This window comes from Rattus norvegicus, chromosome 5, assembly GCF_021556685.1.
Source record: "Rattus norvegicus strain SHRSP/BbbUtx chromosome 5, alternate assembly SHRSP_T2T, whole genome shotgun sequence".
NCBI lineage: Eukaryota > Metazoa > Chordata > Mammalia > Rodentia > Muridae > Rattus > Rattus norvegicus.
Genome location: NC_141538.1, coordinates 85,216,792 through 85,244,624, shown reverse-complemented (window position 1 = coordinate 85,244,624; position 27,833 = coordinate 85,216,792). Strand labels below are relative to the sequence as shown.

At 40.4% G+C, this 27,833-nt stretch overlaps 1 protein-coding gene across 6 annotated transcripts in view; it reads left to right on the top strand.

Moving 5' to 3' along the window:
• The window catches only part of Astn2 (astrotactin 2), a 975,380-nt gene that overhangs the window by 179,064 nt on the left and 768,483 nt on the right, over positions 1-27,833 (top strand). For all 6 annotated transcript variants that reach the window (XM_087659925.1, XM_087659924.1, XM_087659923.1 and 3 more), the window contains 1 exon segment: positions 25,160-25,544. In XM_087659925.1, the coding sequence (XP_087516051.1) occupies positions 25,160-25,544 (385 nt within the window).

Sequence of the window (27,833 nt, the reverse complement as noted above, 5' to 3'; positions counted from 1 at the left end):
TTCTGATGGGTAACAAAGTATCATGCAATTATTAGGCCTTACTAGTAGTGAGAAAAACCGGGAGCCAAGGAGTCAGAGAACCTGGCTTCATAGCTTTGCACCTGTTGTGGTTTGCCCTTGAGTTATCTGTATTTTGATGCTAATTCCACTGCCCCAAGGACAGCAGCCTAGTCATGTACTCAGGAATCAGGTGACTTCACCAGAACCTTCTTCCCATTGAATTTGTAAAATTAGGGTGAGGGGCAGGTACAAGATAAAAGGAGGCCTGTCATTGGAAGAGAAGGAAGGATGGGCGGGAGAGAAGTTTGAAGGAAGAGGAGGAGACTGGAATGGAAAGGAAGAGAGAGGAGGGAGAAGGGAGAAGCAGTGACAGGACAATGGAGGCTGGTGTTAAGATTCCGCTCTGTGTATTTACAGGTTGTTATTAATGTTCTTAAGGGATGGATGGTACCGGGCTTGGTATGTTTAAGTGGGCAATTATACCTTATCAATTGGGTCAAAGATTATTGTGTTGTGTGTTCTTTTATGTGATGGTTTGAGTGTAGGAAAGTGTGTGGCGGCAGGAGACACTGGACCGCCATGTAGTTGGAATGTGTTTCCGTCAAGATATCTAGCAGATATCTTGGGGCACTGAGATGTCGGACCTAGCGGGGTAAAAGATACTTTTTTTAAATTTTTTATATTTTTATAACAACATGCACCCTCTTTCACAAGTAAAAAAAAATAGTTGTGCTCTGGTGGATCGCCATTTTGTTGAACCTCAATTGTTTGAATAAACAAAGGAGGCAGTAATACTTTCCTTATAGATTTCCTATGGGAAGTAGAAGCAAATGTCTTAATAAATACAAAGCAAAGGCCTATGGAAGACTCAGGAGACTTTGTGTGGTGGGGGTGGTTGTGTTGGTAATGCTGCTGATAATGTCACTCAAACTTTTTAAAGCTAATGCATCAATGTAAGGGTGTTTGCATTAGCAACAAGCCAGAAGCCTGACGTTGTCTTCTCCCTGGTGATACACACACAGGGCAACACACTGAGCTAAGTTTCCTGTGGGAATCTAAAAGTGTCTTTTGCAAATTATATGACCAGTAACACTTGGGTGGTATTACTGGTTCTAAAATCCCACAAAAAACATATACTATTAAATGAGAGGGTTCCTTCTTGGAAACTCATGCTCCTGAGAGATTTTCATTTCCAACCAAACATATACTTGCTTTCTTGCCTTCTCAACCAGGTCTCCAAGGCTGCCTGTGTAGAAGGAGCTAGGCAGGCACCACAAAACCCTTATTTCTCAGAGTGTGAGATGATAACATTACTCTGACTTTTCTTATCTGACGAGAGACCATACAGCTTCCATCACACCTCCAGTCAGCATACCCCTGTTCCATTCCCATGTTATTCTTAGTTAGCCAGCATCCTCTCAACTTTGCTCCATTAAGCACATCAAGTACTAAAGACTTGGAGCTCATTTGGTACACTGAGAAACTCAATTATATCCACCAGTAGAGTGTAAAAGGAATGGAAGCTTGAGATATATTTATAGGTTACAGCCTTTAGGTGGAAGCTTGCCAATTTTCAGTCTAGCAATCTATAGGAATGCTTAGCAGGATGTCGGATACGACCAGGGGAGCCATTCCAAATAGGAAGCACGCTTTAAGTGGATTTATAGTGATGTGAATGTCAAAGTTAGCTCCAAGTTAAATGAAACTAATTGGACCCCGTAGAACAGAGGTTGTAAACTAGGATCTCAAGACCAGATCTAGGCCACAGATGAGTTTCGTTTTGTCCATAATTGGGCCACCCAGTTCTAAAAAAAGAATTCATATCTCAGAACTTGAAAGTCAATTTCGTATGAATGTTAAGATTCTGACTCTTTCTGTCTCTGTTTCTGTCTGTGTCTCTGTCTCTCTGAGGTGTGTGTGTGTGTGTGTGTGTGTGTGTGTGTGTGTGTGTGTTTGTCTGTCTGTATGTATGTGTGAACATGTGAAATTTGCATGCTCTGTCTATATTCAGTCTGTAGTAGTTTGGAATACTGGTAGTGATAGTTGGTTCAGTTTCAGTAGCAGATAAATTTTTAGGAATATCATATGTTTGCAACCATCCTCACCACTCCCTATTGTGCCTTTTATTATAACTTGATCATGTACCCGCTTACTGCTATGTGTATTTGTACTTGGTTTTCCCATTTCATAGAATTCTCATTGCTTATAGTAATACATGTGTCAAAATAATCTCTTGCCTGAATGAAGCCAGATGAATCCTTTAGATACTTCTGGATCCTAGAAGTGCAGGTGTCAATGTCTCATCTTACTGAACAATCTACTCGGACTTAGTCATTAGAAGAAACTCATGAATTTCGTAGGCTGAGGTGCTAGAGGGTCAGCTCTGAAAATCGTCAAAAGGACAGATTTGTCTCTGTGGAGTTTTGTTTATCTACCTCAGTTCTTGTCAGAGATGGTGTTCCCACTGGCTTTGAACAGCCTTCAGCTTAGAAAGAACAGATGGCATAGACAGAATTGACCTTTCCCCCCCTCTCATCTTGAGTGGCTTTTTCAGGGTAGACAAAAAGAAATCCCAGATAGACTCAGGTAGAAAGAATTGTAGTCAGAGCTTAAGAAGCCAGTGAGAGAATCAGAGCCTTGTGCTAAAGCCTCATGATCTGCAGACAATAAGTCATAGAGGTAAAGAAAGGGAGTGTTGAAAAGCATGCCATACATAGGTAGGGAAAACTGTATTGAACTCTAGTTCCAGTCCCGTGTGTGTGTGTGTGTGTGTGTGTGTGTGTGTGTGTGTGTGTCTGTGTGTGTGTGTGTCTGTGTGTGTGTGTGTGTGTGTGTGTGTCTGTGTGTCTGTGTGTGTCTCTGTGTGTAAACCTATATATTCCTTTTAATTGGGCTTCAGACCCTCATTTGAAAATGTAGATTAGGTAAATGGAGTGCTCAGCCATAAATAGTACATTTCTATAGTCCCCACTCTATCACCTTCACCCTCAAGACTTGGGGAAGAAAAAGAAATGGTAGAAAGATTATGAGACAGATGTTGGGTATGACTATACTGAAACAATATCTTCTGCTTATCACAGGGGTGTTTCATTCATGAGTGAGAAGCAGTTTTAGTTGCCTGTATAAGGCCTATATAACACCAATCTCATTTAACCTTCTAGCATGGACGGATGTGATATGCAAGAGCTCCTACCCCCAACTAAAGAGCTATGGATACCCGATATCTTCTAGATTAGAGAGAGTCAGGGTGCTTTAGAAATATAGCCTCTCATATGCTGACTAGTGCCTAGGAAATGTCCCCATACTCATTAGTATGGTAACACAAATTGAACTGGGTAGACTGTGAAAACTAAAATGAGGGTTGGAAAGATGGCCCAGTGCTTAAGAACATTTGCTTTAACAGAAGGCCTGAGTTCAGTTCTCAGCACCCACACCATGTCTACAGCCATTGAAACTCCAACTCCAGAGAATACAGTGCCTCTTCTAGTTTCCACTGGGATGAAACATGCAAGTAGTACATATATGTACATTCAGAAAAATCACAATACACCTAAATAAGTAAATATTTTAAATTTTAAAAACAAAAATAAAAAAAGGATACCAAGTGGGGGTGTGGAGGCAGAAGGAAGAATCTGGAAGAAATTAGGGAGAAAAGTGGGGATTAGAACCAAATATACCATATGTAATTCTCAAAGAATTAATAAGTGTATTTTAAAATGAAAGTAGAGACTTGACTGATAATCTTATGAAAGCTTCTGGAAGTTCTTCATCAAAGCAGAGTATACCTGAAGACAATTATGTTCTGTAGGGCAAGTCTCCAAGGTGTCACTAGGGTTAGCCTAGGGGTCTGTTTCGGATCTGTAGCAAATGCACTTAGTTCTGCTCTAGTCTGGCCTTTGTTATAGCTGTGATATGTTCTAGTGACTCTTTCCTCCTTATCTCAAGCAGCTCCAGCTATGTTCTGGGAATTTGCCAAACAAATTTCACTGAGGACATTGTTTTACCCTATAATGACCTTGTCTTCATTCTGGAAGGATCGTACCCAAGGTTCTGCCTGAGATTATATGCTCAGTACCTGATAAGCATGCACTGAATGCTCTCTTCCTATCTGAAGAAGGAGTTTCATTCAGTCTTAGAGTTAATGTCTAAGCCTTGAACATGCAAAGAGCATCAGTTCAGGGGTCATGCATCTTTAGGCCTGACCTTTGGCATCCTATGATCGTTATGTTTTGAAGTAGGAATCATTACTTCTGTGTAAACTGAAAATTATTCTACTTAGCTTTCAGGAAGCGTATGTCTGTGTTCCTTTGGCTAATAAATGGGGGTGGGATAGAATAGAGATGTTTCTGGAAACAGCAGAAAGCACTATGCAAATGTTAGCTCTTCATTATTCTTCCTAACACCAACAGCTTCTTTTCTCCAGTGGCAGCCAAGAGCCACTTGGTGCCCTGACAACAGTGGCCCAGATGTTGGCAACATCTGTCTGTTTCTCTGGGCCTTTTACAGAGAGCTAGTGAACAAAGGCGGAAGGAAACATCTTATTACAAAAACATGGGAAGAGGTTTTCTACCTCCTTTTCATACCCATCCCCCATAGGCTCTTCCATGCCAAGAAAAGGAATCATTTCCATTCATCTTTGTGCTTTACATGTTATGTTCAATGCCTGGATTTGAAGATGCTTAGGAAACATTGGGTTTATCAGGTTCAAAGACTCATGGATTTTTGTTCAGAGTACAGGGCTGTTGGTCAAATGAGCCAGATTCTTTTCATTACACAGGTGGACATAGGAGTAGTTTGGAAATTTGAAATCTGAGCCTATAATGTTTTTGCTGATAGATCTTCATCAAGACAAGTTAACCCTCTATGCCTGTTTCATTTCAATAAAGTGATACATCTAAATTTTCTGAATTCATCCTAGTGTGCTGTCAGATATCTTACAGCTGGGAAGGACTGAAGGAAGTTTTAAATTTGCATGAAAAATGAGTATCATCTTTTTCCCTCTTGTTTGTGTATTTCTATTTGAGAGATGGCAGCTAGGAGAATAATCTTTGAATTTCTACTTGGTACCTGGAATTCCATACACCCATTGGTTAGACTATTTTATCATTCCAGAAGTTCCAACAGTTCCAACAGTTTTCCCATACAGGCACCAATATTCCTGTTCCTCTGGTAGCTGAGAATCTAAACAAGGTCACTATGTATATATAAGCACTGGATCTCAGGGATAAATTTTTTTAGGTGAAAGTCTAGTCAATAAACTCAACTATCTTGAAAATTGAGTTTCATCTTGTTCTGTATCCTACCTCTTAAGTTAATACTCAGATGACACTTTCTTAAGTGAAAATCAGTGAAAGAGAGACCCACAGCTCTTCTTGGGTTTCTCTACAGACAAGGAGCATTGAGGTTCTCATGTTTCCCTGAACATGCTAAGTCAAAGTCAATATGGCCCACTGAAACATGGATGGCAACTGGATACTGCCTTAGAGTTTGTTAGTTCATAATACTTTTTAAAATGTACATCCAGCACTGGGGGAGAAATCCTTAGAGATCTGGAAAGCCTCCTTTTTTAACAAATGGGGAAACTTAGGCCTGGTGAAGAACAAGGACTTGATTAATGTAATTTATCAGCCTCCAGCCTCAAACTAACTTGGGGCTGAATTCTTTGTCTTACGTCTCTGATATCATACTGTCCCTCTGTGATTTCATGCAGAAACAATGCTGCATTCCTCATGATCACATTTTAGCTCACCATTCATGTCAGAGATTCTGAAGGCACAACTAGGTGTTGGAGAAGCAATTGCTCTGAGCCTGGGGAAGCTGAAATGCCATGATTGTATCATCCCTTTTCTTCTTCCACTGGACCATGCTGAAAACACCGTCTTTTATCCAACCTAGACTTGTAGATGGTAGAAATTTCACCGTGTGGTGACTTTTCTACCACCACCTCATAGGATCATATCCTCTGGTCCAGGTATTTGGAGAAACACAATTGTAAGAATCCTAGAAGATAGATAACCATAGTCTCTATGGGGCTTGGAGAGAGGCTACAGCCAAAGCAGCAAGTGCATTGTGATTTGTCCATTCCAGGTGGTGTAGGAATCCACATGAAATTTTGCTGTGGTTAGATATAGCCCAGCACAATACATCACATTAAAGCACAGTATAGCACATGGTTCCTAGTCAATAGCTGAAGCTATTAGTCAATAGACTTTTCACTATTTCTCTTGTTTTCCCTTTAGAAATTTAATCTCAATTAATATGCCAAATGTTTTTACATGGAGAACAACAATAAATGAACTTTGATACTTGAACCTACCCTATGATTCCTTTTAAAGAATTAATTAACGTGGAGGGGAATTCCCATTTTTGCCTGTAATTCTTCACTCTGGATGTCATCCTGAGAATTTCAAATTCACAGGTAGCCCTACATTTCAAATATTAAGATGCTGTCTCAAAAAACCCAAAACAAAAAACCAAAAGAGAATTGAAATGAAAATAATGCACATAAGTTGTTTAAAGATAGCTTTCCGTAGTTCTAATATTGTTCTGTGTTTTATAATCCAATTCTGAAAATTAGGTGTAGACTATCAGACCATACACCTATTTTGTTTACATCTCAAGAAAACCTTTATGGCTGCTTTAGTAACAGCTTACATTTATGTAGCACTTATTAGATGCCAGGCAGTCTAATCAGACGATATATATTATTAACTGTTTAAACCCACACAATATTCCTATGAAACATATAGTGTTATTGTATTCATTTCAGAAGTGTAGAACTAAGTAAAGAGAGAGTCATTCATTTAGGATCAGGAGTAGAACCAGGAGTCTGATTTGGTATGCATTCACTGAAAGTGGATATTAGCCCAAAAGCTCCGATGACCCAAGATACAATCCACAGACAACATGAAGCTCAGGCAGAAGGATGACCAAAGTGAGGACGCTTCAGTCCTTCTTAGAAGGGGTAACAAAAATTTTCATATGAGGAAATACAGAGACAATGTTTGGAGCAGAGACTGAAGGAAAGCCCATACAGAGCATGTTCTACCTGGGGATCACACCCATATTCATACAGCCGCCAAACACAGACAATATTGCTGATGCCAAAAAGTGCATGTTGACAGGAGCCTGATATAGCTGTCTCTTGAGAGGCTCTGCCAGATCATGACAAATACAGAGGTGAATGCTCACACCTAACCATTGAACTGAGAAGAGGGTCCCCATTGGAGGAGTTAGAGAAAGGACCGAGGCAGCTGAATAGGTTTGCAACCCTATAAGAACAATACCAACCAACTAGATATCCCAGGGACGAAACCCCCATCCAAAGAGGAGGGACCCATGGCTCCAGCTGCATATATATCAAAGGATGGCTTTGTTGGGCATCAATGTGAAGAAAAGCCCTTGGTCCTGCCAATGCTAGATGCCCCAGTGTAGGGCCATGTCAGGGTGGGGAGGTGAGAAGGGGTAGATGGATGGGTAAAGGTAACCCTCATAGAAAAAAGGGAAGGGTGGATGGAACAGTGGGTTTATGGATAGGAAACCAGGAAAGAGGATAACAATTGAAATGTAAATAAATAAAAAATAATTCAATTAAAAAAAAAAGAACGGGATCATGCCGTGTCCTATTACATCTTGATGCTCCTCCCTCTACTATAAAGCAGGAACTAGCAATACAGCATAGTGGCCAGAGTAGATAATGCCTTTGTCCTCAAAAAGAATAGAGTATAGTGAAAAATGAGAGCCACTGTGAGGGATCTCCACCTGGATCCTGAAAGCTAACCTCTATCGCTCTCTTTCCTTATGACAGGACTTGAACAATTTTCTCACCAGCAGTATGGTTTCCCACCAACTGCCAGCTTCTCTCTTTCTTTCTCAGGACTGAAAAGCCTTTGTGATCAGGAGTAGTAAGCACAGAGCCCAGTTCACACTGCTGCAGAAGGGCTGTCCATTCGCCTTCTGTGCACCTTAGAGTTGCATGCACTATTGAAGAACATGGTAATCCTTGAGTTTGGAGGGTGATTGAAGGCAGTACGGAAAGTGGGTCCCATCAGCTCTGAGGTTAGTCTGCCAGCTGTGCATGGCTTCCACTTTGGTGGCAATGTCTTGGTGTTCAGCTTGTAGAGGGATTTAGTTTTATTTCAGCACTGGCATACCCTCACTGCTCCCAGCTGGATTAGACATACTTACCCCTATGGGGTCAGCTCTGAAACACATACCTCCAGCTTCTGGAAAATGTGACCTAATGCCTCTGACATTCACGTGCAAAGCTGATGCAAACATTCATTTCTTCAGGTGACCTGAGGAATGGGGCTACGCTATGATGCTATGCACCACGCTCACTTTAGACAAAGAGTTTACAGGATTTCCATGAAATTCAGGGGTATATGCATTTTAACACTTTTACATGAAAAGCTCCTCTTTCTTGATTGATGTATTCATTAAACTCCTGTGAAATTCAACATACAAGAAAGAAATCTGGTATTCTCATCCTCGTTGCAAAGGTGGTACTGAAGAAGGGAAAGCCTCATCCTAGCTGTGTAGAAACCCCTGCTGAACAAAAGGGGAGAGGATTCTTCTAGAGGCCATGAAAAATTCTCTCCATTTCTTTTCTACTATTAGAGGTCTGTGTTCTAACAGTGGCTTGGCTATACATTAATGTTTTTACCTGGAGCAGATTACTTAGCCTGCTTTCTTTCTTTCTTTCTTTTTTCCTGCAGAATGGATGTATTAACATCAACCTTACTGATTTTCAGTGAGGACTGCTTTAGTCATTTAAGGTACTTAATTTGCGATTGCCAGTGATTGTCGTGTAATAGCGGCTTAAAAACTGGACTGAACATTTTGTTTCTCCTTATAATGCTCTGAAAAACAGTGAATGCCAATTGTTAACAGCAAATCCTTGAAATTGCATGCCCATTTTTACTCTTCTGCTTCTTACCTCACCAAAACAAGCTTCAAACTGACCTCCAAACATCCAGGTTCCAATCCTGACTCTACCTCGGGCTGTAGTTGACTTAGGGAAGTTCTAATTCTCTTGTCCTCACTCGCCTTCATCTCCCTTACACAATGAAAAAATAGCCTTTCTTCTTGTTTGTCTTAAGGAGCCCTAAAATCTGTGTGTTTAGAAATATTTTTCAAAGGCAAGCATTCAAAAGCTGTATATTCCCAACCATGTCCTCTAACCTTAAGAGCTCTCAGCTCCCATGGACTGTGACATTTGGAAAGTGGGATTTGAACGGAGCAAGACTAGTTGTATCTGGCTCTGCTGGGTTTCTCTCTAGCCCCTGTTAAGCATCTGTTCAGCATGGTATGGGGTACACGGCTTGTGCAGGAGGGATTAGCTAGCACTGCAAAGGGTGTGGAGGAGGGAGAGAGGTGGTGTCAGGGTGAGATGGTCTGAATGCCAAACACATCTGTGCTGTCTCTGCTGAGTTATTAGTCTTTCCCTCCAAACCAAACACAATCTGTGCCTGCCTCAGGCTCCCTTCTCAGACTGGTGGTAGGCAGCTGGGTACCTCTGTTGCCTTCTCTGGTCTGTACAACAGAGGGATTGGCATAGGCCTTTTGCTTTCTGCCAACTCATGCATTCATTGCCCAGCCTTGTACATTCACCATGCTCCAAAGACACTCTCCTGTTACACAGAGATAAGGTACATTAACATTTTTAGCCCAGAGTTGTGGGTCCAAATAGGATCTTGCAGGTATCTCCTATTCATAAATCGGATAAAAACAACCATTTATAATGGAGCAAGCCTATCAAGTCTGCATTTAATTAGCACAAACTAACCAATATAAATTTCCATGGCAGGAAATAGAGAAAGAGTAACATAAGAACTTGGATTTTGATCAGTATCCTCACAGTTACCTTCAAAGAGCTTTTATAAAGAGTCAAATAGGCTAAAATAGTCAAACCTGTTGTTTTCTTTGGTCACTCTTGGTACCTGCTGCTTATAGTGGATGCTACTGCACTCTGAGTGACATTTTTCTTGTTAGAATATCTTGTTTTGATTTTTTTAAAAAAGAATTCATGGCAGTTATTTCAGACTCTTAGTTAAGTAGGTAAAAATAAAATGTTTCACCTCAATGATGAAGACTGAACAGAAACTTCTTCAGCATGTATGTTTCCTGTCCTTCATGCTTCAACAGAATGTTTAAAAGAACTAAAGGGAGGGAATATTTAATTGGGCTCGTGGATACAGAGGTTTTAGTTCATGTTGCTTGGTTCTATTGTTATTGGCTTGTACTAAAGCAGAACAATGTGGTATCAGGGAACATGCCTCAGGGCATCTAAAAAAGCAGAAAGAAACAGTGAGAGAAAGAGTTCTGTGGTGAGACATATCCTCTGAGGCACAACCCAAAGTCAGAATCCTCCCCAGTCAGGTTCTACTATTGCTACACATTACCCTATAGTGTGTTTTATTATGCATCTATCACTGTGTAAATCCACAGATTAGGACTATGTCCCAATTCTCCAATCAGTTCCCAACACTGCATTGATGGGCACTGTATTGAGGAACAAGCTTTCAACATATGGGACACTTCTACCCAGAAACAATATAAGACTTCAGTCTTTCTCCACTATAGAATCTTAGGGTTACTATTGCTGTCATGAAACACCATGATCAAAGCCACTCAGAAAGGACAGGGTTTATTTGACTTATATTTCCACATCCCAGTTCATCAAAAGAAGTCAGGACAGGAAATCAAACAGGGCAGGAATTTGGAGGCAGGAGCTAATGAAGTGGTCAAAGAGGAGTGCTGCTTATTGGCTTTCTCTCTATTAATTGCTCAGCCTGATTTTTTAGGCAGCCCAAGAATACAGCCTGGAATAGCCCTACTGACAATGGACTGACCCCTCCCATATCAATCACTAATTTAAAAAATGTTCTATAGACTTGTTTACATCTTATGGATATATTTTCTCAATTAACATATACTCCTCTCCCATGACTCTAGCTTCCATCAAGTTGGCATTAAAACTAGCCAGGACATGCACTGATAGTTTTAAGTGTATGTTGTAGTTGTATGTTGCCCAACCTTCATATATAAGTAAAACTTAGGAATTTTCCAATATTTTTCATGTCTATCATTCAGTCTGATTCTCCCATCTACCATGAGTCAAGTCAGGCTAGCTCTTTTTGCTAGTTGATTGGTGAGGAATGTAGGCTATGAGATGCTCTGTCACTCCTCTCCCAATGTCTCATTAAATGAATGTAGTCCTCAATTCCTAGATTTCCTGAGCCCAATGGATCAAGGTTCAGTAGTTTTCTATGATATTTTGCTTTTGAGTGAGGAGGCACTGTCCCATAAGAACTGGAAACAGCCCTTCTGCACAGTTACCATCTGCTCCTGAGGCTCTCGGCTTGCTCTGTCTCACAGAAGGACAGGCAGCCCCATTGATCTTCCTGGTAACAGCAAAAGGAGAAGTTTCACACACCAGTCATAGACACAGAAGGGTGAAGAATAATGCCAGAGTTCCTGCATGTGTCAGGGACAGAAGCCTCAGACAGAAAGGGCCTCTTCCCAAACACAATGAATGAGAAACAAAATACCAGGGAAGGAATCTGCACCTGTTTTGCATTGCAGTGAAATTCTAAAATTACATTGATTAAAAAGGGGGAAAGAGTGTAGATGCTTTTGGATAGGAGGGAAAAATTTCTCCCTCGAAAATTTTCTATGCAAGTATCATAATAATAACAGCAATTTCCTGAGAATGTTCTATTGATGCACTTAATGAATATTAGGTTTTGGGGATTCCTGTATCCTCACATAAATTTAAAACATCTTGAAAGATGGGAAAAAGAGTGAAACAGATGAGGGCTAAAGTTTTAACTTTATTTATGTGAAGAGCTCTGTTAAGAAATATGACTCAGTCAATGTCAGAGCTGAGTGTTTAATACTCCTTAATGTAACCATGATTGTCTACAAAGCAGAACTGTTAGTCAGAACCAGTTCAGAGGAGAAATAAAGAGAGTCCCGAGGCCTCATTCCATGTCCTCTTTGTTGCTTTTTGCCTCTCTACCCTCCGTCAAAACCTTGGGACATAGACAGAGAACAAGGAAGAAATTTTGATTAAGATAAAAGAATTCTCCTGGATGTACCTGGCTAAGGCACATGAACTAAACCAAGAGGACGTGGATCTTTCTTTCTTTTCAATTTCTTTTTCTACTCACCCCTATTTCCACTCATTCTGTCTCTCCTCTTGCAAAGTACCCCGGAATTTCCAAATTCAGAAGGCACCTTATTCTTCCCATGCCTCACAAACAGTTCCCCTTTGATGCATTAAATCGACGCAGATGAATATTCATTTACTTTATTTAGATAACTTCATGCAGGCGATCATTAACCTTATCTGCCTCCTTCAGCAAATTGGAGAATCAGACTGGATGACAGATACACTTTCACAGAAAGGAGAAGACTATTCAGAGAAGAAATCAGCCTACCCATGAGCACTAGTTCAGAAACTGTCATGGTTGAGATTTGAACTCCCTAGATCAGATTCCCTGGTTTGTCAACCCTAAGCAAGCTCCAGGTAACTGATGACCATGCTTCCTGGGTGAATTCTACAGGTCAGATAATGAACAGGAGATTCTCAGGACTAGGTTAGTTTGCAGTTACTTAATTCTCTTAAGGAAATCTTAGAAGACTGTAAGAAAAGGGTCAATTTCTGTGCAGAAAGTACTTTTGCTTATTCTGCTTATCTCAGTCCTAAGCTTTCTCTGTGGAATTTCTTCTCCTGTGTCCTAATGCCTTCTCCCCTCAATTCTTGCATCATTTGATCCTCTGCTCAGAATGAGCGTCAAGGAAAAAAGGAGGCCTTATATTTTTTTCTCTTGGCCATTTTCTTTTCTCCTTTAATTTTTTTTTTTGCTTTCTATACCATGATTTCTTCTACAATTGCTAGATTTGAATAACAGAGCCAATAGTCCTTTCTCTGCATGACAAATTAAATTATGTGCTGCCCAGAATTCATATTAATTCAACCATCTGGATTTAGACATTTGTAGATGTCAGTGGTTAAGGACATCAACTTAAAGTTATCATGGACTTCAGGTCAGATTTGAGCCAATTAATACTATTATTTTAAAAAGAGAGGCCATCCACTCTAACCAGTTATTGAAATGTGCATTCATTTTCAGAACCTGTCTCAAAAGATGAGGTGCAGATTGATAAAGATACTTGGTTTTGACCTCTGACCTCCATAAATGCAGACACACACATTTACACCCTTGTGCAAATGTACGCACAAACCACCTACAAAGAAGTATTAGACAGATAATTCTCTTTGCTAACTTCAGGTTCTCAAGGAATTGCAAGCTATATGTATTTTTAAGGTAAGGTGACACAACACCAGAAGATAGAGAAGAAACTGTGAAGCATCCCCAACCCTCCCAATAGGAACAGGGTCAACTTTAGCTCCCTTCTCCTGTCATTGTATGCACTAGCCTCCTGTTGAGTCTGTTGTCTTTTCATTTATTATTCCTGGACATGCCATGCTTGACTCTGTGCCCTGATAACTAACTGCCCTGGAGATTTCCTGATCAGTCTCAGTGGGGGAGATCCTGAGGCCTTAAAAACAATTGACAATTCCATCACCGATGACCAAAAATGGCATCCAAAAGAGTGCCTCTAACATGACTCCTATTGTGTGTCTGGTAATGGGTTTTGAAGAAGCTTGATGGATAGATGATAGAAGCATCAGATGGAGTCAAAATCCCTAAGACATGTGGCATAGCTTTTGGTGGTTGCTGTTATCTCTGCCAGTTACTTGTGGTTTTTAGATTCCTTCCTTTCACTACACATTCTAAGCATTGTATACAAACCATTCTTCAGCATACACACATTTTATAAACAGGATCAGAAGCAGGGGATTCTTTGCATGAAGAGGCTTATGAACATGGCCATTTTAAAACTAGAATATCAAGGTGGTAGAGCTGAAGGGAAGCTCAATCAGCATAGCACCTGATGCCCAGAATCTAGTTTCCCATTATTCACTTATGAGTCAGGTGAGCATAGTAGTCCATACCTAATCTTAACATCCATAAGTCAGAGACAGAGCATTCCCAGAGAAAATGAGCTATCTCAGTTTGCTGAAGTAGTGAGCTCTGGGTTCAAGTGGCCAGGCCTCAATATATAAAATGTTTCCGAGTGTCATACTGTAACCTCCACCTGTACATGTGAAACATGTGACTATGCATTCATACTCACATGCACATGTACACCACACACACACACACACACACACACACACACACACACACACACACACACACAAGCACACACATTGGAAGGGGAAAAAAGGTGACAATAGCAAGGATTATAGTTGATAAGCTTAGATTTAGATCCAAATTCAAATCCAAATTCAGAGTTCCTTCCTGGATGCCCTCTTTCATGGAAAGCTCCCTTATTTCCATATTTACATACTGATGCATACATGGGAATTGCAGCAGTTTATAAAGTTGGGAATTTGCACCATGTCTTTCTTTCCTTCTCTCTCTCTCTCTCTCTCTTTCTTTCTTTCTTTCTTTCTTTCTTTCTTTCTTTCCTTCTCTCTCTCTCTTTCTTTCTTTCTTTCCTTCTCTTTCTCTCTCTCTCTTTTTTCTTTCTTTCTTTCTTTCTTCTCCTCCAACATCAGATACAAGTTATCAGATACACATGTTTGCTTCCAAATAATTCCTATAGCCTGAATGCCTTCCCCAGAAATTAATGGAGCATTAAAAGCATTGTTTTCTTCATTCTTTAAGTATGTTCTGGTCTCTCACTGAGGACAGGATTCTGGAACAACTCAAGCACAGCCCTGGGCTTCAGAGGCTCAAAGACACTTGGAAACCCTTCTGCATATTCACTAATATGTACTTCCTACTAATCGTCTAAAAATATTAAAAAAAGCCAACAGTGTACTAAGCGATGCTTTTGATGTTAGGATGATCGCAGCAACTTACAGCAGATGGATTCAGGCCCTAAAATCAAATCTGTTCTCTGCCACTACACAATGTTGCAAACTTGGGCAGAGTGCCCTGTTGGCGGCTTAGTTTACTCAATTGCTAAATGAAGTTAAGGATGCCTAGCTTATTTGGCTGCTGAATCCATCTTGTTTGTGTTTTTTAAACAATCAGGAATGTGAACCATGGATTCTTTGTTGGCTTCCATGGTATATAAGAGACAAGGGACTGACTAGGGTCTCTGATTCCTTCCTCAGTGTATTTTTCTAAGGCAGAATTCATGACACCACCATTCTCCGAGCACTGATGTGTTAGCTCCCTTTTGTGCAGTTGTTCATTTAATCTTCCCAATGCTGTCATTCCATCAAGATTATTGTTTTTCACTCTCAAATAAAAGAGCAGAGGCTCCAAAAAATGCCTTGACCTGTGTCAGGCTTTCCAACTGGTAAATGACAGTGTGGACATTCCAACTCTTACCCACTGTGCTGCTCAATGTTCTATCAATCTCATTTTGGGTGTGAATATACTTGATTGCATGGGCAGTCTTCTTCCCTTTTAATTTGTCTGTAATTGGAGTTACAGGGAAGTCTGTTTTATTCCTACTCCCTGTATGATTTGGTTGGGATGCTGTGAGAAACTCTTTGCTCCTCACGGTTTCCCCCTGGCATAAAAATATATCAAACTGTGCACGGTAGTAATTATCTGCTTGCATATCTATTTTCCCAAACAACTGCAAGTTTTTCAAGGACATATCTGTGCATTTCTAAATCCAGGCAAATAGTTTAGCGCAGGGTCAGTATAAAACAACAAGGTGTTACAATCAAGACCTTGAGCAGGAGGGTGGTAAGTTTCCAAACTTGTATGTGTCAGCATGAATAACACATAGTGATTTCCACCTACAATTGGACAACATTTCGAGATTTTGTCTGAAAAGAGAATATACTGTACAATTATTTCTAGTCTCTACTACAACCTATTTGGTTGAGGCTTGGTACTGTCATGTGAAAGTTGGGAAAATTAAGCATCACACGGAGGCTGTATTAAGGTCACAATATTGTTTGATGACTGAGTGAAAAGTCCTGGACTTGACTATCTGTTTCCAGGTGTTCCCTTAAAGTAGTGAAGAGAGGGAATAGATCAAGGAATTCATACAGCACCCCTCCCTGACCACAAAGGGTCCATCTGTTCATCTCAGTGACTTATAAGTGTGGGAAGAAAATCAATCCTCTTCTGTCCCCATTATGCATCCTTCACAGTGGGTTCTGAGAGAGTTTGAGAGGTCACCTAATGGAGAGAAGTACTGATTTGTGCTAAATAGCTTGTGTGAATTATCCTGTTACATACAAATGAAGGATTGCCAGACAGCTCTAGGTGTATTTCAACCACCTACCCTCAGAGAGGTATACTTAATGGACTCATTCTTTCATTCCTTAAACAATTAACTGAAGATCTACTAGAAACATGTACCATTCATAATCATTCTGAAAGAAAACAAACCTGGCCTATCCATTCATTGATTCTCAGCATAGAAATAGAGTAGGTGCATAATGACACCTACTCAGTGTTAGATTCTGAGAAACAGGCAGTTGATTAATGTTATATCTACTTGGCCATGTAATGGGCAGAATGACATGGTTTCTGCCTCTAGAATTGAGCCAGGAGGGCAAGGGCCTCCACACATGCTGATGATTTCTGTGGACATAAGGTTTGTTTGTATAATAACATACATATTTTCACATTTCTTCTTCAAGGTGTATATTCTCTCTGTCAAGGTTAATGACTCCAGGATAATCAGAGGCAACAGGAGTCTGAGAGACAAGGATGTCTCTAATTTCTCAGCAAAATGATAGAAAACTGTGACCTTTGGGACAGCTCTCAAGGCTGTGGGAAAGAATGCTGAAAACATGAGTTAAAATATATAATTTCTCAACTATGTAAAATATAAGGATGCAATAGGAATTGTATAAGGAGCTTCACAGATCCAAAGGAACAAAGGCAGGTGCACTTTGAGTCATCTTATCAGAAAGATACTAAGGAAGGAGATAAAGAGACTTAGGGAGTTGAGATCACAGGACAAGACCTTACCCAGCTAAGGTTTTTGGTTTATAATTTTAAAGGCAGGAGTATTTCTGAGTTCAAGTTTATCTTGTGACAGAGGGAGTTTAGGGCCAGGCCCAGTCATATGCTTATGTTTGCTGTCTCTAATTAGAGGCTTGGGTCATGGGATGCTGATACGTGGGTTAAACAAAAATCGAAAGAGAACCCGAGGTAATACCTGAATTGATATATATATATATATATATATATATATATATATATATAATATAAGGCTTTTGATATGCAAGGGATGAGCTATCCAGAGAATTTTTAGAATAACAAGTGAAAGATTTCTAAACACACACACACACACACACACACACACACACACACACGGGGTGGGGCACACATAATCTGAAAAGTTGTCTCAAGCAGAACAGAGGCCATCAGCTGGGACCCATAATTTGAGTTGAAGTCATGTTTTGATATTCTCAGATATCCTTTTCTCACAAATCCTCTCCAAGCCAAGTCTGGTCCAAGGGAGTGGATAATATTCAAGTTAACCTACAAAGTCCCGTGTTCTCTGATAAACAAGCCTGAGTGATTCAGCGGGGCTAGTAAATAAACACTTGATCTAGCTATTTTAGAAAACTCATGACTGGACTTATGATTTCAAACACTAGATAAAGAAGTTATCTGGGGCATTTCAGTCAGAGGAACGCTGTGATAAAAAACAAAGCAGATCACTGTGTTTTTCAATCTGCTGTAGTGCCTTCATCCATACTAGCATTCTTAGGCAAAGTAGCAAAAGCATGTAGGTATTCCATCTGTCCTAAAACATTTTCAAGGTCAGTATTGGCTTTTTCATCTTCTAAATTATTAGAGCAAAGATGTTGCATGTAATAATTACAAAACCAACACACGTTATTGCTGACTAGGTACTGGCAGTCTCAATCTGTTCCCAGCCTAGAAACGAAACAAATTCCCCCTGTCAGGGCCTCTCCCACCATTGCTGGCTCTGTCTCTCCAAAGCTCTGAAATTGCACTTGGTCTCTAGGGCAGCTGTGGGTGTGCCAGCGCTCCACTCACAGTCAGCGCTCCACTCTCTACCTTTCCCCTGGAGCTCAGTCTTTACCCAATCTTCCTGTCACAAAGCCTGGCTGAATTCTGTCTCAGCTAAGTTCTTTCCCTCTGGCCCACCTGAGTAGCCAAGGAATGGAAAACACCAAATAATCTTAGTTTATAATCAATAGATAATATAATCACTGGACTTGGAATCTATCATCTTAAATTTATCAACTATTCTGTTATAAATTTTCCAGTGGTGCATCCTGGTGGATTCGACCACCAGATCTAACAGTCCCCACCCTACATTTTGTCTGCTTCCCTCCCCTGGCCTTCGTATAGAAGTGTCCTCCTCCTGCACTCCCTCTTCCTCTCTTGGACCCGGAAGACATACCTCTTCCTTGTCCAGTGACTGTCTTCTTGTTATCTTTCTTATTCAATTAATTGGGAGAGAACTCTGGTACACAAGAATGACTATTGCCAGCCTTTTGGGCTGGTGTTGGGGACACACACCAAAGAGCCAGAAACCTGAAGATCTCAGGTTCAAAGATTACTTGACCTATGAAGCAAGCTGTGGATCTACCTGTGAGAATCTATCTGAAAATATATTAATCTGTAAAGAGATGGAGAGAAGAAAAGATTTTTAAAGGCACATGGTTTTACCTGAATACTCCTAGGAAGGAACACAGTTGTGCCTTACAGCCTGGAAGCAGTGTGAGATGTAGTTACAGTATTGAGAGACTATCTCATACTGGTGTCATCAATATCTCTTATTTAATTTTTTGAGGGAAATAGAATCTTGGATCAACAAAAAGGATGTTACATCTCTTGAGATCTGCTAAATGCAACTCATTATGCTAGATGTGTTGTTACATAACATGATTGCATTGAGTTTACCCCATTCTTTCTCAGTTACATGCTAGTAACCCTGTTTGTAGATGAGAAAGGAGGAAAGTTAAGTGATTTAAGCACAGCCCACAACTAAAATGTAGTAGAGTCAAGATCCCACCCATGTCTCTTGATGTCGTGGTCAGGACTTCATGCCTGAGGGTTTATTAGCTCCAGTCTGAGAGATAAATTATTTTTCATAGGGTATAGATTATGTGAAGGGTTAACTCCTTTTCTGATATAACCTAAAGATAATTAAGGATATATATAATCTGTAAAGCAATAGGTGGACATTGAATACTTTCCAAAGAAGCGCAATGTGTCTCTTTATTTCCCCCTCTTCAGCATTGTCTTGGGAAATAAAATATGCACCTAAGACATATGTGATAAATAGGGTGACTTATTTTCTTTAATAGGGCCTTCTTAAACAGGTCAGCTAGTATCTCCCTAGAGGCAAAGACATAATTGTAGATAAATATAACTAATTATACACGTACAGAGGAATGTGGGTATATAGTTACAGATGAGAATATTTATGTGTATTTATATACAACAACTTATCTTTTGTGTGTATTTATCTTCTTTTAGCTAATTGATTATTTATGCATGCAAACATCTTTCATTTGATTATGGTCTAGGATCTTGCATAACATAGAGTATTATTCAGGAAATCATTAATTAGATAGGTCCCACTCTGGCCCAATGATAAAATCCAGACCTCACTGTCATCGTCAGTACCTCCTTCCTCCTCTCCCTTTACTGCTAATTCAATCTTCCTATTCTGTTATGTACTTGTTATAGAAATCCCAGTAGAGGGGATTTAGCTCAGTGGTAGAGCGCTTGCCTAGCAAGCGCAAGGCCCTGGGTTCGGTCCCCAGCTCTGAAAAATAGAAAAAGGAAAAAAAAATCCCAGTAGACAGCTACATACCTCCACAGCCTTAATTTAGATTAGTTTTCATCATCTCTCTTAAACCAAGGGCTATCAGTTGTTGGTATTAGTGCCTCATCCACTTGGGTTTGTTTTTTGTTTTTGTTTTGGTTTTTTTTTAACTTGGCTTTCCTGTACATTTAGGAAATTTCCCTAAATTGCACTGGTCTCTACTCACTACTCACTAGATGATAATACAAATCCTATACCACCCCTATCTGTGACAACTATAATGGTTCCTCATTCCTAATGGCTCCTGGAGTACAAATTTATCCCATATAAGAAACACTAGTTTATCTTGTCATGAGAAACCTCAGTGGCCTCCCTGATTTCTGTCCCCTAGTATATACAACATGATCTTTCTACAGCCACAGCATGTTTTTACCAACCTATGTCAAAAATAAAGGTTGCTGAGTCCCCCATTAATATCTCAAAAGTATACATTTGATGCTAGCTTGCTCACAGAGATGGAGTCCTGTCTGTGTGGCAAGGACTTGAACTTCAAATCACAGACACTCCCAGCTGAGTCAATGGGAGATGAAGTAGGTGTGTTTCTACCAGCTTTCATTATGGTAGGAGAATGGATTTTGAATTAAGGAAGAGAGGAGATAAAGGCAAGAAGATTATCTAGCACTCATTTAAATGATCACTCTGAATGCTATCTTGTCCTGGGACAGGGGAGAAATGGAAGTTTGCAGAACTTCTTTCATCAAACACATTTCCTTGATTGACAGGTTAATTAGCAGCTGTGATGGGTACTGACTGCAAACTCTTTCTCTAAAACTTTTGCAGGACATTCTGTGATCTTGGCCAAAACACTCTTCTCTCAGTGACAGAAACAGTTTCTTTATTTGTACCTCAAAGGGATTGGACTATTTTCTTATAATCATCACAGCTTATGCATACACTGAAGCCCCAAAGAAACTTCTCAGAGAATCTGGAGGCTTGTTCCACCCTACCGTACTACCTCTGTCACTAGGCATCTGGCCAAATAGAAAATCCAGTGGGTCACCTGCTCAAAGCGATCGTGTGGCTCCCTGCCAGGGACCAGAAACAAGTGGCAAGAAGGGAAGGACATTACTTAGGAGAATATGCATGTTCACAGCTCTGAGGATTAAAGGCCCGTGTTCTTATCACTGCAGAACAGAGAATTATAAATCCAGACTTAGAATACCAAATCCCCTTGCGGCTTGGCCATTGTGAGGGAATATTAAAAAGGCCAGAGACAGAAATAATCAGTTTCCGAATGACACATTGTCAAATAAGGCATTTCCCATATTATCCTCTTTCCATTCTCTTGCTTCTTCTCCTGTGCCTGGATATTTAAACAGGAGAAATAGATGAAAATGAGGCCAGGTGGACTGACATCCCAACTCTGATTTTTCTGAAGGCTCTCACTTGGGAGGGTGTCCTGGGGGTGATTTTTAGTCCCTAGACTCTGTAATTTATGACTATTTTAATATTGATTGTGTAAGCACACTAGGTAAAGGTGCTCAGAGGAAAAGAAGAGCAGCTGAGGTGACATACAGTGTATGATCAGGGGCTCTGTGGGTGCCAGTTAGAGTTAACGACAAGGCCTTGTACTTGCATGTCTTCAGTGTGTCCAGGGACAGGTTTAGGCACCAGGACATTTCTTACAGCATCTTCTACATTACACCATAGTCTAGGTAATAACAGTTCACAACTTGTCCTTGAAAGATGGCCAGAAACAGTCATTGGATATAGTACTGCCAGATCACTGGGAGTCCTGCAACACTTGGAGACAAAGAGACAAAGATCCTGTGATAGCTAATGTCAATCACAGGATTAATTGAGAATTTGTAAAGCACACCACTGTTGGTATCTTCAAGGGTGATTCCTAAGAGGTTTAATTCAGCAGGGAAAGAGGGAAAAATGAGAGATCAGGCGTTTTCTGTGTTCCCTGGATGCCACAGTGTGAGAGACTTTGCTTTTGCTATGATGGACTAAAACAATAGGCACAATAAATGTTTCTCCCCTTTCGTGCTGTCTCAAGGATTTATTCATGGTACTGTGGTAGCATCGAATACATCCTCAAAAAACATAATATTTAAAATTATGTGTATGGGGGTAAAAGTTACAATGAGCAGATCAGATTCCTAGGGTTTCCACAACAGCTCTCATAAACTAGGGGGCTTAACATGAAACTATTCTCTCATAGCTCAATGTCAGAAATCCCCTAAAATATGCCATCAGAGGCCACTAAATCTGAAAGCTGTATAGAAGAATCTACCCCAGTTTGTGATGGAAAGCCCATGGACTAGTGGTGTTCCATGTACCAGCTGGGTCACCCTAATTTGTCTTTGTCTTCGCCTTACCTTCCTTCTATATGGCCATGCTACTATGTTCTCTTCTCTTAATGGACACCAGCCAATTTGTTTAGGGTCTTTTCTAATCTCATATGCTCTCATCATCACTGATAATATTTACAAAGTTCTAATATCCAAATGAGGTCACCCCTTGAGCTCCTGTGAGGGCGTGATTCTTGGGTTACCTTATTCAGTGCACTTTAGAGAGTGAAAGATCACTTTAGGTGGAGGTGGCAATTAGATGAAGTAACCATCATACTTAGGGGACAGGCTGACTAGTCAGGTCTAGGCTGTAGGGTGAGATGTGCTAGGCAGGACAGGCTAGTCTTGCAGGGAATAGAAGCATCGAAATGAAGCAAGGGTGCAGCCATGAATGATCTTGAGTGCCAAGGTAGGAAAGCTAGATGTTATTCTGTGAGTCTTGGGGAACTAGAAGATAGGTTTGTCCTCAGGGAGCTGAGTGAAAAGATTTGCTCTAGAGTAGAGGAATAGAGAAACTATAGGAAGGAGGCTGCTATTTGTGGTCTTTCTGTGGCAGACATCTCTTACTCAGATCACATGTTTTTTTTTTTTAAAAAAATTATTGGCATAATTCTTCACAGTGAGAATAATCATTTCCAAAGGCTCCTATTGGAGCCCAAGAAGGTAACCCATTGTAGTACTCTTGTCACAGCCAGTAGTATGCAGGGAGTCAGAGCTTCACCTATCCTGGACGCAGACGCGACGCTGTCCTTAACATTTCTATTTCATGTCCTTGGTCTTGTCTGCCTCTACTGGGGAATCTATGGGCACTCTCAGTAATATATTTGGGAAAATAGAAAAATCCTTCAAAGAGACAGGTACGGAAGGAAGAATCGAGAAGAGAAGGGGACTCACTTCTTCCCTCCTTTTACCTAAGAACATAGTGAAAATCTCACGCTCATAAAGGAGACCTAAATCACATTTTTACACATGTATTTGTACACTTATATACTCATGCCAGTAGACTGCTACTTGGTCTTTTGAGGGGATGAATTTTCAGCCCTTCACCATTTTTGTTTATTTTATAAAACAAATAAATAAACCAAAGATGTCCCCCCTCATATTGGATTTGGCATCAGGTTGACTCTGAAACTAAAGGGCATCAACATATCAGCCTTTGAACTTCAGCTTCATCTTAACTTGCTTTAGGAAAATTCAAAGTAGTCTACCCAACATTCATTCTCCTATGATGCTTGTTTTGCCCTGCAGTGTACTTTTGGCCACCAGGTTCTGAATTTGCTCCTGCTGTGTGCTCTGAGGTTAAATGTTCCAGTTCTTGATAACATATCGATTGCTCTTCCTTTTTCTTCACTTGTTCCTGGTGAAGGAAGATGGAGGTAGAATGTGGCACCATTAGCATGGGTCAGTTCTAGCAACCTTAGCCATTTCTGGCAACTCAATGTGCTATTTCTCCCTTTTGAGTCACTTGTTTTTCTTTCCTGAGTAGAATGTCCAAATGAGACAAAGGTAGTCCAGTGGTTCTTTCAAGGGCCTCATGCTTATGAATGAATTCTTCTCTTTACAGTGAATTTTCCTGCTTTTCTGCTGTTTTGATACAACCATCCTGCAGGTGCACTGACAGAGAACATCTAAAGTCCATGCTTACTGGCAGCCATTTTATGATACATTCTCCAAATCCCTCAACTTTCAACTTATCTCCCTCTACAAAGAAGCTTTTGACTTACATATTTTACATATAATTGAAAATTTATACACATTCATATCTAAATAAAGTTATGTAGTGGGAGGATCTGTTCAGCTTATGTTATTGATTTCAAAGTTATGACATTTAGGAAAATATTCCTTGGGACCTTATTGTAAATCAATGCTAAGTTCATTGCCGTACTTCAGTCCTGTTATAATGCTCTTACCTCAACTTTATACCCAGCTACATTCCACCCCTCTGCATTTTGAATATATTTACTGTAGTGAATTAGGGGTCTTAGATAAAATAACATGAGGGTGTCCATTGTATATTTGGTGAGCAGGATGTAGGGACCAGGTAAGTGAAAAGACAGTGAGACTTTTAAATAGTATCTACTGGAGTCTCTTTCTCTCAATACACACCAACAGAACTGAACTAAGAGGCGGTGAAAAATAATAAAAAGTGAGAAATAGAGAGACTTTTTTTCTTGACATTGTGGTGATTAGGAGAGATCAGTTGAGTATAAAACTACTACTATCCACCTTTGTCAGGGACCTGGAAGAAGAATGCATATTTAGGGACTATTTTGCCCTCAGAAAATCCTAGACAAGATCATTTCATGAATTTTACAAGTCAGTTACAGACAGACATGTACATTTTTAATACACAATGGTGAGATGGGCTAAGATAAATAAACTTCAGTTTACCTTAAGTTTCTGATTAAAGGAGCCTTATGAAGTTTTACTGTCATTCATTTTCCACTAATTCATTCTCCAAACATTTGTGAAGCACCTACTTTCTTTCCCCAACTGCTTCTTGAAAAGTCAAAGATTAAAGGGTGAAAATGAAGAAAACACAGATTGTAGAACTATTTGGATTTGGATAATACAATCTAATACTATCTGAAAGTTGTGATGGAGTGTAGGGAATGTTACTATCTCTTGAGCTTTTGGGAAACTCATTGTGTAGATAATATAATAAAACTGAGGGAGTATGATGAATTATTTTGGGGCTGCTCAGCTGATAGGAGAAATAAGAACACAACTGCCTACATTTAACAACGTAGATTGTTCTAACATGGCTGTTACTGATATCTTTTTCTCTTCATATCAAACTTGTAAAGAAGAGAGGGTAAGACTCTTCTTCATCCTTGATGACTATAAAATTAACGTGTGGAAAGTGAAGGTTTCCTTAGAGTCTCACAGGTTGTTTATGAAAAGAATCTGGACTGAGAAGTAGTGTAATCTGCGTCTACTATTAACAAGCCAGTGGCCCATTTCTTTGCCATTCTTTATTTCTCCTCCAGGGTGGACTCATTGCACTGCTCCTTTTGCTCCTGGTGTTCACAGTGGCATTGTATGCCCAACGGCGCTGGCAGAAGCGCAGGCGCATCCCACAGAAGAGCGCAAGCACAGAAGCCACTCATGAGATTCACTACATCCCATCTGTGCTGCTCGGTCCTCAGGCCAGGGAGAGCTTCCGCTCCACCAGACTACAGGCACACAACTCAGTCATCGGTGTGCCTATCCGGGAAACCCCCATCCTAGATGACTATGACTATGAAGAGGAAGAGGACCCACCCAGGCGGGCTAACCATGTCTCCCGTGAGGATGAGTTTGATAGCCAGATGACCCATGCCCTGGACAGCTTGGGAAGGCCAGGAGAAGAGAAAGTGGAATTTGAGAAGAAAGGTGAGCCCTTCTAACATTGTGTCTTTTCTGGGGCATAGGGAGAGGTACACGGTTTGGGGACATATGTAGGGTCTGTTGAGATTAACCTTTGTAGATATTAGACCCATTACTCTGCCGAGTTATAACTCCATGTCTTTTGCTTCTTTGCCAATGACAGAAATATTATATCAATACCTGGAATTTTGAGGGCACGAGAGTGTCCATAGTCCAATACTTTTGAATGTTTCTTACCTACCTCCCTTGATAGCCTTTTCACTATCAAGAATATGGACTCTTTCTGAACATTCTTATTAGAAGGTTGTTTTTCTCCTCCCATACAACTTGAAAACTATGGCTTTTTCCTTCTTGTCCATAAAGAAATTGAATCTGTTCCTCCTTCTCCAAGAAATATCTTGGGAATTTTGAAAAGAGAAAAATAGAAAGTGCCCATTACTTCTGTAAATCAGGCGTTCCAGCCTTCTCAAGTGAAGTACATTTCAGGCATTTCGCCATCCTAGAACTGTCTTCTGGATGGAGCTTCTCATTTTTCATATCTTAGAGTGCTATACCTAGGCAGACACCAACCCCTGTCCAGCTGGGAATGCTCCAGTGCTGAGCATCATAGAGCTTTCACCCCCCACCCCGCCATCACATCACAATCCTCACGTTCAACATATTCCCCAGCATGGAAATGGAAAGAGAAAACATCTTAGAGTCAAGGGAGGTTGCCACTATTTTTCTTGTTTGCTGTCTTTCTCTTCCTCCAACCCTCAATGCCCCCTTCTTTCCTCCATCCATCTCTCCCCAGTATGAAACAGGACCACATAATGTTCTATCATCATATGCTAGAGTGATAGAGACCATATTACAACCCAGTACTTATCAGTAGGTATTAAAATAGAAACAGGGTTAGCAGGTGCAATATTTCTATTTCTGTGAACCTAGCCAAGGTATACATTTTTCTCCCATCAAAGGTTATGGCTACAAGTTTTCAGCTTTTCAGAGAGACTGTAAGGTTTCAGTGAGTTATAGCATGAGAAATCTAATCTTTGCAGGCAATGCCTTCCCTTCCCCCAACACACCTACTTGCTAATAGTGTTTCTCTATCTTCAAAGTAGTTCCAGTGCACTAGATACTGTATGAGACCTGGATTGGTGATGCGCAAGACAGAACCTCTGTGCTGCTCTTAGATAGCAGAGTGGGAGTTTTCTCCCATAAGTCATAGAAGGGTAGAAAAACATCTGTAAACTTTAAATAGAGCCACAGGTACCTCCATGCACACAGCCAGGATGTGGCAGAGCTGAGATCAGAGACTCAGTCCCCAAATCTTCAGGAAAAATATCCGTTTCTGTAGACACTTATCTTCTTGTCCACCATGTCATGGTCAGAGTGGACCATGAATACCCAGATGATGGCTCATTTCTCGGAGAGGTTAGCTTTTCATAAGCTTTGGGCCTCTTAAAGATGATGAAATGTGTCCATTCTGGTTCCATACTATTTTCTTCTCAAAGAGGGAGGAAGATTCTGACTATTAGGACTGTCATAGCAGAAGACAGAATAATGCTGAATTGGGCTGACTCCTCAGAAGTTGAGGGAGGGTTCAAGTTTTCTACTTTGCTGAGATGCCTCAGTTCTGCTCCTTTCAGACTTCCCACTTGGCAACAGCTTCGAGGGGACTCTTTTGCTGTTGGATTGCTTGCTCGTTGTGTGTTTGTTTGTTTTGTTTACCAAACTGAACTCTTTCAGAAAAAAGAGCTAGTTTCAGATTCTCAGAAATTTAGATATCGGTGTTCAAAAGGCCAATGAAAAGTTCTTGATTCCTGAGAAGTAGGCAGTATGGTTGAGTGTGCCAGGCAGAACTGCACTAAGTTCCAATCCCCAGCTTCCTGGTAGAATGTCTTTTAAAAAACTACCTTGTTAGACATGATGCCATGATGTGCCCTCAAATCTTCTGTTTTTCTGTTTTCAGCCTACCCACATAATTCTTTGTGAAATTCATGTGACTTAGGTATAAGAGCGGAAGTCAAGAACAAAATCTGGCAAAAAGAGAACACTTTTCATGCAATTCCCCACATCACAAAGAATTCTATATGTTCTTGAGGAGACAAATGCTAGAAGCAGTTCCTGAGTGATAGATATAGTCTTGAAATCATGGTTGTCCTCAGTCCACTAGAAATATCAGACAAAGACCTAGGTACATTAGTACATGTCAAGCTTGGGCTCTGTTGCCTTTCTGCAGAGAGAATCACAATATACTGAAGCTGGGAAGTCTATGCTCACTGAGTATCAGAACACAATTAAGGGATAGGA